The sequence below is a fragment of the Pygoscelis adeliae genome, unplaced genomic scaffold (assembly GCF_000699105.1).
Source record: "Pygoscelis adeliae isolate BGI_AS28 unplaced genomic scaffold, ASM69910v1 Scaffold54, whole genome shotgun sequence".
In the NCBI taxonomy this organism is placed as follows: domain Eukaryota; kingdom Metazoa; phylum Chordata; class Aves; order Sphenisciformes; family Spheniscidae; genus Pygoscelis; species Pygoscelis adeliae.
Window position 1 is genome coordinate 5,708,355 of NW_008824982.1, and position 10,631 is coordinate 5,718,985.

The 10,631-nt window shown below is 40.5% G+C and overlaps 1 protein-coding gene across 1 annotated transcript in view; it reads left to right on the forward strand.

Annotated features, from left to right (window-relative positions):
- The window catches only part of ROS1 (ROS proto-oncogene 1 , receptor tyrosine kinase), a 75,131-nt gene that overhangs the window by 41,216 nt on the left and 23,284 nt on the right, over positions 1-10,631 (forward strand). Inside the window, 6 exon segments of the mRNA XM_009325691.1 lie at positions 2,149-2,381; positions 4,988-5,164; positions 6,190-6,364; positions 6,842-6,959; positions 9,588-9,775; positions 10,416-10,505. Coding sequence (XP_009323966.1) covers positions 2,149-2,381; positions 4,988-5,164; positions 6,190-6,364; positions 6,842-6,959; positions 9,588-9,775; positions 10,416-10,505 — 981 coding nt within the window.

The window sequence follows — 10,631 nt, forward strand, 5'->3', positions numbered from 1 at the left end:
GGGCCCAAGGAAATACTTTATCCAGAATAGCTGGCAACAAGTACATGCCAGGGGTCATGATTCCCTTTCTTCTTCTTTTGTGGATGTACTCTGTGGTTTCTCTAAAGGCTCATCCATAGAAAAAGTAACCTCTCTTTTTGCCACCATTTTCCACAAGAGAGCATCACCTGTGACCTGCCAGTGGCTCGTCTTATGCACAGATCATTCCTTTTTTCTTGTTCTGGGAGCAGTCACATTTTTCCCCTTAAGAAAACCTCTGTTTAAGATGAACCTCTTTACGTCTTTCAAATGAAAGTGCAGGCACACTGCCACTCTTCTTTTGGGATCCAGGGATGCTATACTTTGGAAGTTCTCTTCCAACCATGCTATTTTTTTTTCCTTTTAACAGTCAGATCTCTTAGCATCTGCGGCATCAAGCAAATAGGCTCTCATCCTATGTGGATCTCTAAATATTATGAGCATATTCCTAAGGAGTCTATGGCAAAAAATAAGAAAAGCTGGCCTATGATCAGTAGATTTCAATTCTTTGCATGTGAATCCACATTTGTATTGTAAAATTTGTTTGACACACTGATTGAATAAGATTGAATACTATTGGGATGTGGCAAGAATTCACACTGTTGCTTCTTTGTATGGTAAACTAAGCCATCCTGCAGCAATGTACACCCTTTCAGTGGCAAAACGTAAAGGTAGCATATGAAATGGGAGACAGGGTTGCTCCACTGACATGGAATTTTTCAGTCTCAAGTTAAAATGAAACATGAAACTCAAAACGGGCTTCTCTAGTTGGAGCAAAACAAAATGTAGGGATCAAAATAAAGTCCTAGGCAAAAAAAAACCCAACCAACCAACAACAACCAAAAAAACCCCCAAAACATACCAGACCCCAAACCCTGAGCATTTTTAATATGTATTTGTATCAGCATTCAGAGCTTTTCACAATTTGTTGAAAAATTTCCAACCAGCTGTAAACAGAATGTATATGTGTCCTGGCACTTACTTATGTTCTCAATTTCATGAATGTAACTGCTAGTTTAAATTGTAATCAGATGCTGCTAGAGCCTCTTGAAGTGTGTACACTATTTCACACCTCTGAAGCTGTGTGAATTCCCTCTGTCTTTCCCTGAATTCTGTAACGAAAGGAAAGAAACTTGGATTAATCTGTACTTTCCAACAAATAGCAAGATAGAGGGAATGAAAAAAAAAGAAAGGCAACTTGAAAAAATTAATGCATTGCTCTTGCCACAGAGTGTCACTCTTACTCCACATATGTTTTAGCTAGTGAAATGAGAAATTTGTCTTCTTTACTAGTCTAGCTTCTGCACATTTCACTTAAAAAATCTGCAGTCTTGCTACTAGGGCATAAATTATAGTATATGTACTCATCATTCTGATATGTTAGGAACACAGATAGTGAAATGACTTCTTAACTTTTTACCTATCATCTGGACAGTTCAATAGGAAAAATGAATTTTTAATGTAGAGTTGGGGCGTGTCATATTTCAAAGTCTGTGATCTCAAAGCTTCAAAGGAAGGGCTGATTTTTCCAGAACAATTAGTGAGTAACCAACTGGCATGGGCATCAGACCAGCAACCCAGTTTCTTGCTTACACAGCTCAGCCAGACCATGTATTTCTGAGCAAAACTGTAAATCATAGCAAACAATGCCGAGTTTTGGGTTTTCATCCTTCAGATTTTTCTGTTCAAGAAAAGACTTTCCAATGGGAATGGTGCATGGGTACTTTTTCTAGTGCCTATCCAAGTAAGCATCATCATACTAAACTCACATCTGAGACCCTGATTACGAAACTAAGAGAGAGCAGGAATTCAGTGATATGACTATAAATGTAGAGGTATAGGACAGCATCTGGGTGGGGGTTTTTTTGTCTGCTTGCATGGTAGGATAGGCAAGGAGATACTAAAAAGTCCCTCAAAATATTTTGAACTTGTCTGCAGCTGACTGACTATACAAGAATATGAGTTTTACATGTGTAGAGTGTCAGTCCTGTAAATGGATCATATTCATATGCTTATAAACTTTTTTCTTTCCTCAGTGACATTTCTTGACTTCTCTAAAAATAAAACAAACAAACAAAACGCTAGTGAGATCTGCACTTAAAAGGAGATTAATTTTTCTTTCTGTTTCAGTACCAGAGGCAGTTGATTCCATTAAGACAGTGGTTTTGTCTGACACCACCATCAACATATCTTGGAGTGAACCTTTGAAGCCAAATGGACCTCTAGAATCCATCCGCTACCAAATCTCTGTCAATTTATTACCTCCTGTCCCAGCAGCACCCTTGCGAAAAAGTGAATTTCCAAATGGGATGCTTGCCTGGTCTGTCAGTGGGCTCCAATCCAGAACAAACAGTTTATTCAAGGTATAATTACAAGCAGCTTTACCTGTTTGTTCACTAACCTGTAAATCTTTAGACTGCTCTTCTGGAAAGCTATATGTGTGTTTTGAAAATATGAGTTCAAAACTTGGCAGACTTCTCTCAGTCCTTTAGTCTTAAGGAAAATTAAACACCACAGTTTATTCCTACATAGGTTGTTCAGGTTAAAACCTTAGAACTGAGATCTTTTCTATTTGGGGAGCACATCACATATCTCAAGTAGATAGGCGTTTCTGCTGCAATCCTGCTGTTACTGCCCTGATAATTCATGCAACATGCTAAGAGAGGGTCAAGTGATGGGTAACCTCTGTTCTCAAAGGACGATGCCTGGAACTGTGACCTGCTTGTGAAGGACCAGGTGTAGTGCAATAAACAGGGCTATGTGAGTGTAAATGGGTCATGGCCAAAAGATAAAGGCTTTTCTCAGGAAAGCAACATATCTGAAACTTTCATAAAGATGAAACCTCTACATGTTATATCAAGAGCAGACTCAGCCATTTTGCCAACTGCTGCTTTTCCTTTAAAAATATTTTTTTCTTTAGTCCAATAAACCAAAAAGTATCTGATTTATCCATATATAGGTGATGACTGAATTAATACTTGTCTGATTCTGTCTTGCAGCAGTCACATTTTAAATAAAAGTATATTATAAAATATGCATACAAACTTCACAACAAAAACAATATATCAATGTTGACCCTTTAACAAATGCAGAGGGCTAACAATGATTTAAAAATGCAAGTAGGGTCTTGGCTATTTGGTGGCCTTTGAAGACCATTTCTGTAGACAAGAATATTGAAGGGTGGTTGCAAACCCTCTGATTTTGGATTTCATTGAAATATGATTCTGTCAGTGCAATAGAAGAAGTAGTTTCTTCCACTGTCCAGGCAAGTCATAGACAGAGGAAGATAGGAAATATAATAATAGGCCAGCCCCAGGGTAGCTAGCAGAAGCAGCAGAATGGGATACTCATCCATCAGCTGCTGCAGTTCACGTGGACTCCCACATCAGCATCGCACGAAAACTTTGGTGGCTTGTGTAGTTATGCTGGGCTATGAATGGTGAGAATTGAGGGGCAGACACATCAGCCCCCCTGCCACCCCTGCTGTCAGACTCAGGCAGCAAGGCTTTTTGGACAGCCAGGGCAGGGGGAGCAACATCCTGAAGTAATGGCAGTATTACATGCCTGAACACGTGTCATTGTTGTAAGAATGAGCAGAAAATAATAACGTGGAGATAACATCAAGAAGGTGGAGGAACCAAAGGAGTTCAAAGTAGCAAGGACTAAAAAGGCAGTTGAAAGGCTCTGTTAGTATGTTGAAGAGGAATACAAAAGAAAGAATAGGTTGCAGTATCTAGTGCTTCTTTTTGTTTAGTTTTTAGGAACAAGAGACCTGTGACTAGATATTTAACACAACTGCATGAAGCCAACAGTAGCATAACAGATCAGGAGAAGGAAAGATCAGGTTAAAGAATTTTATGTAGGTTATACGTATTTAAGTCAACAGCATCTGATGGCCTTAAACTATATAAGGAGATGGTTAAAAACAGTCTGTGGATGTTCATGATTATCTTCTGTAACTTTTGGAAGAGAGGAAGTCCCATAGAAATAGCAAAAAAAAAGGTCACAGCTTCAAAAAGGAAATTATAGGCCACTTTGTGTAACTTCAGTACTTGAAGTTATTTTAAGGATGTATACCATTTTACTAGGACTGTATTAGAACATATATAGGTATTATTAGGACTATATTAGGACAAAATGGTAAACAGTTGGTATACAAGTATCCAGAGGATAACAGAGGAATAAAAATGTCCAATGTGGATTCGTAAGAACAAAACATACTGCTTCTCCCTTTACAGATGAAGGGTTAAAAGGAAAACAATAAATGATGTATCTAGACACCAGGGCTATCACCAGAGCGACATTTTCAAAAGCAACCAAATAAACATGTTGTCTGCAAAATGCACACTGGGTGCATCACAACTACAGTCAGAGAGTGGTTTTCACAGTTCATGCATGGGCTGGGAGAATATTCAGCTGATGACTGGAGGGGATCTGTTCTGGCCTTAATTTGATTTTGTGTTTTCGTTCATGATTTGGATGGTATAATGGGTAATACATATATATACATATATATATCTATACCTCTATATGTAGGTATGTAAGTATGCACACCCAAACATAGGTCATATTTGATTGTGGCTTAGTGGAAGGCAGCATGCTAAGGCACCTCCTCACCTTGTGTTTTTGTGATTCTAAAACACTGCTCAGCATGTGATGTGACATCTGCATGCTTGTGTAAGAGCTTGTGGCATTTCAGAAAGGTCTAGAAAGAGATGAATCTTGGTAGAAAGATGAAATGAGAAACTAAGAAGAGCCTCTGAGGAAGGGGACTCTAGGCCATGAACTTCCAGCCTGAAGATGTGTATGTAACACTACAGATGTAAGGCTCAAAATGTTTCTACACCTATATCTATATTGCCTGAATATTGTCTTGTTTGCAAATAGCTAGTCTTCCAAACACTCAGAGTTGCTAAAGCCACCTTTCCAATTGGTCTGGTACTGTCCAGTTCATCCATTTCCTTACTAGGTTCTTGCTTTTCATCCTGACGAGAACTGGTTTTCTGAAAGCGTCCCTGTTACTGCAAAAACTTTTGAGACTCCACCTGCACCTGTCAACATAGTTCCCAGAAATACTAGTTTCCAGCTAGAATGGAGAGCTCCTCTGCACATCAGTGAAACCAGCGTCTGGTTTGAGCTGCGTAAGGTAAAAATAACCCTTAGTTTTTTTCCAGATCAGAGCAAATTTAACCCACTCTGTCCTGGTGAGCAGGACAGGGTGGCAGGATGTATATGAAGAGTCTCCGTGGTTAATTTGGGCATAGTGACATCAGTCTTAGTGGCTCAGAAGGGGCAGGATGGAGGTAGTGTTTGCCAGGAACAAGGGGGAGTGCAGCTGCAACATTTAATACTCCATAGTGCCAAAGGACATCCTGGATGACCCCAACAGAATTCCTCTAGGGTCTCCTGTTTCAGTAGAGTCCTCTCCCTCTTTCCTCACTGCCCTCCCCCAACCTGGCTGGTAGCTACAAATCCTATGTCTGCTCTGCACAAGAAAGAAAAGGGGTTTCCAGCATTAAATATCAGCTACAGCCTAGTATCTGAATTTTATTTTCCTGTGATAGAGGTTACAAGAAAATGCCAGCGAGAAAAATGGGTCCAGTAGTGCAGACTGTAGAAGTAAGCACTGCAGTGACAGCAGCATGGATGGAAGCTTCAGTTTTTAATGTCTGGACCACTGGACACAGAAAATGTCATGTGCTAAACTGGATCACGTAGATTCCTTGATATAGATAATCAGATTTATTAGGCCTACACCAAACATTTCCCATCTGCCCTACAACAAATGTCATTGAACAATTCCACTAAACCTCCTCCTTTCAATTGCATCATGGCAAGCTGAACTCATGGGCACGTCACAGTGATCCAGAAATACAAGCTGCACAGAGATAAGCAAGGGGAAGGATCCTTTTGGCTGTGCAAAGGGGTCACTTAATCTGTTGTCCTTTGTGGCTGCCAAGACTTGTAGGTCTCCTGAAAACAAAGAAAAAAACTAGGTTTTGTGTCCTTGGTCTCTAAGAGGACAAAGTCCTGTGATTGAAACAGCACATGCATAATCTCTCCCCTACAATATTAAAAGGTGGAGAAGTTGTTAATCTACCCAGGAATAGAACTGTGACGCATTTTCAGCAGAGCAAGAAAGTTGACCACGATGATATTTTATTTTTCTAGTGGCAAACAAAAAGTGACTGGTTTTCTCCTGCAAGCACTACGTGCACAGCAGATCTTGTTTACACATGCAATCTCACAGGAACTCTTCCTTCAACCAACTACTTTGTAAGAGTAACAGTAGTTTATATTACAGGAGTGAAAAGCACTTCCCCTTCAACAAGCTTTAAAACTACAGGTAAGCAATTAGTGTAGGATAACAAGATTTTAAGACTGTTTTAAGGACATGGATAATCAAATAAAATATTTCGTAAAATTTAGCAGGCAATTTTCTTATACTAAGAGCCAATAGTTATGTGTGTTTGAAAAATAAATAACACAGCACCATAACTGCAAAAGTAATAGGAGGAAAGAAATGAGGTTCACTTCCAAGTGGAACAGAGGAAAAGAGTGAGGGAAACTGAAATGAAACACCTCATGTGAACTCATAACTACTGGTGAAAGGCTGCATGTGAATGAAAATTTTGAAATTTGTCCATCACAAAGAGAAGGCCAAAGATTAATTATCCGTGGGGGTTATTGATCTAGATCCTCAGTCCTTTTGTATGTCTAAACACCCATGTGCACGTCTAAATTTTGCTCTTGGCCCATTAGCCCTTTGTCTCTCTATAAACACTTTTTAAGGGTTCTGTTTCTTCCCCCTGTTTGGCCAAAGCTGGTGTTCCCAGTAAGCCAGGAGTTCCAAAAAGAGCAGAAGACACTAAAAACTCTGTACAGTGGGAAAAGGCTGATGACAATGGAAGCAACCTGACCTACTACATCTTAGAAAGCAGGTAAGCTATGTGTGCAGGCACTCTTCCGGTAGCCCAGAACAAATCTCTGTGTGTGCAGGGGCTTTCAGTTTGGCTCTGATGGGAAAAGTAAAATGTCAATGATGCAAATGGCCTTTGTCATGGGATCTCTTTCTCGGGTAAACTAAGTAGCCATCATTTCCAGAAATTCCTGGAAAACTTAGAAGAAAATATATACTAACAACATTTCCAGACCAACCCTGAAATACAGAGATATATTTGGATATATGTTGGTGAATTAGAAGATTTGGAGATATTTTCAAATCACAAATTTCAAGCATTTAATATGTATTTTTTGCTAAAATATATGTAGAAATATCTTGGTGTTCAGAGTACTCATGGACAGGCATTATAAAGTTGCCAGAAAGAATCATAAGGTATTCCCACCAACACGGGATGACTAGATAATTTTTAAAGTGCTCTGTCATCAAATACAGATTGCCTGGACTATACATGTCACACTCATTAGGCATCTATAGAATGCCAATTCACACTTATTCCTGCACTGTGTCCTGGTTTTGACTGGGACAGAGTTAATTTTCTTCCCAGTAGCTGGTACAGTGCTGGGTTTTGGATTTAGGATGAGAATAATGTTGATAACACACCAATGTTTTAGTTGTTGCTCAGTAGTGCTTACCCTAGTCAAGGACTTTTCAGTTTTCCATGCTCTACCGACTGAGAAGGCTGGAGGTGCACAAGAAGCTGGGAGGGGGCACAGCCAAACTGGCCAAAGGGACATTCCATACCATGTGACGTCATGCTCAGTACATAAACTGGGGGAAAGCTGGCCAGGGAGGACACTGCTCGGGGACTGGCTGGGCATCGGTCGGCGGGTGGTGAGCAATTGCATCGTGCATCACTTGCTTTGTATATTCTTTTATTATTATTATTATTACTACTATTTTATTTTATTTCAATTATTAAACTGTTCTTGTCTCAACCCATGAGTTTTCTCACTGTTACTCTTCCAATTGTCTCCCCCATCCCATCAGGGGCAGGGAGTGTGAGCGAGCAGTTGTGTGGTGCTCAGTTGCTGGCTGAGGTTAAACCACAACACACTGGCATTGGAAGGGCTGAATGGGCAGGTTAGAGTATATTGCTGTGGGCAGTGACTTTGAAACTTCTCATTTTTTGACCATGACTCTGGAGAGGTCTGTTTAAGGCAGTAAGTGCAAGGCTTAATTAAGGCATTATTTAAAACTGAGGAGGGTCCATCTTCTGAGATATTCCTATGACATTGTTTGAAATCAGGACTGATGGAGGGAAGCAATTTTTTAAACTCAGCTATGATTTCTTTTTCCTCAGTTAACTCTGTGCTTATGTAAGCTAAGGACTGACAGCGCTGTGGAGCCAGGCATACTTTACCTATATAAGTTTTCACTCAGACATACTTTCCTGGTGCTGTAAGCTTCCTCCATACAGTTCTGTGAGTGTACAGCAGCACTGACCTGCATGCTATGAGACCACAATAATTCTGATATGCCAACAGCTAGTTTTTACCTGGCTTGCTGTGGATGAGTAAAGAAAGGACAGTCCCTTGGTCTGTGTCAGGGTTGTGCTTTAGCTTCTGTGTTCTCCAGGCTCCAGCTTCTTATTCATCTCTGGAATCATAATGCATCACTGAAGTGTGGGTTTTTTTTTTAAGTTTAATGAAATAAGCTTTTCTCCTGCAATTTAAATGCTGATGCTTTTGACTGAATTTCGCTTTGAGCTTCATGGTCCTTTTACACCAGGTGGAAAAATGTTAGGTTACTTGCATAGTATTCTAGAAAATAGAGCCTAGCCCTTTGAAATAACTCCTGGTTTTCATACAGCTCTGGTAGGGATGTGTACATACCAAGGACATGAACATATAGTTTTCCCACGTCTTTCTGGTTTAGAAGTATTTGACCTTTTTTCTGCATTAAAGTGTGTTGAGAGAATGATTGACATGCTCATGAAGGTCATTTCACATGAAATATTACAGTCCTGCATGACATGAAATGATATTTCAGATATGGCCTTTCAAGTTTACATACATGGTCTTCTTTTGGTTGGTGAATAATCAGCTCTGAATTTATTGTGAGCAATCAATCTCAGTCCAATGGGGAAAGGAAGAAATACACCCAGCAGTCAGCAGATACTACGGGAAACTGGCTAGTTAAAGAATTGTGTCTTCACTGCCAATGACTTGCTTCCTGTTTAGCTTGTGAAACCTGATGCACAAGAGCCACTGAATTACTCTGGGCCCAGGAAAACAAAAACCTCTAACAGCCCACAAAAATAAATGTTTATTTTTTTCTGAAAGCTAAATAAGAAGGTTGTGAAATCTTGGCTGTGAGGTGTACACTGAAACAGGTGAAAGAGTGCTGGAGCTTTTAATGTCCAAAACGTTCTAGCATTTCATTTCCAATGCCAAGCTAAAGATGTGTGATTCCTAGCGTTGCTGAAATGGCATGGTACAATTTTCTGCTTCGTAGCCAAAACCCCACGATCAGATTGAGCTTTCCTGCAGGCAGAGAGATGTTGCAAAGGCCATGGAACTGAAGCGAAGAAGCAGGGGGGGGGAGCAGTAAACAGCCCTCGCTGCGTTAATTACATACCTGTGTTATTTTGCTGTGCCTGTTGCAGGAAGCAGTCTGACAACACCAGCAAAGTGAAGTCCTTGTGGGAGGTGGTTTACAATGGCTCCTGTGCCAGTATTTGCACATGGAAGGCCAAGAACTTAGAAGGAACTTTCCAGTTCAGAGCGGCAGCTGCAAATGCGCTGGGAGTTGGTGAATACAGTGACACAAGCGAGGATATAATTTTGGGTGAAGGCATGTCCTGTACTTTTTTACTCTGTTAATCAAGTTTTTTATTCAGAATAATCATACCAATTTATGAAGAGAGACCTGCTATTTTAATAATGATGTTGCTGCACAGGTAAAGTAATGTGTCTAAGAGGTAATAGATGGTGACATTTATATGGTATCCCCAGCTGCTAGTGCTCATCCAGTCTCTTTTGCACAGAACAGTGGGCCTGAAATTTGCTTCTGCTCATTTATACTGGTTTGTCTCTGTGGCCCTGCACTCTGCATTATGGTATGATTCTTGAACTAAAGGCAAGCTCCCACACTGAGTAAGGCTGTGAGTATTACTTCTTGCCTTCAGCCAGAACGTTAGACCTACACTCTGTGGGTGTTTTTGAAAATCCCACCTTGAGTGGTCAAACAGTTCAGCATTTTCTCTTTCCATGTACACAGTAGGTCATCACCACAGGAATGGCCCAGAGCTGGGGGAGGAGGATTAGCCTGACCAAATGTAGACATCTACATACAGCCTACAAGCGAGCTTTTTACAGAGGAAGACATTTACACAGCAGGCAGCTCAAGGGTTCTCTCAGGTTTGCTCAGCTCCGTAGGGTTGATATGGTTTGTATACAGAGTCATTAACCAATTTTTCCCTTCTATTTAACAGATACTATGTTCTCCCTAGACACCATCATTGCTATTGCTGCTGTGATCGGAGTTGTGCTGGGCTTGACTGTCGTCATGCTATTTGGTTTTGGTATGTGGCTGAGTTTTCTGCATATCCTTGGTTTGCCAGGCCTCAGTAAAAGGCAGTTCAGATGGTGGGAGATAGTCGGCCTCCAGGTTTAGGGAAATGCTGAACAATCCCCGGGGTGGGAGCCAG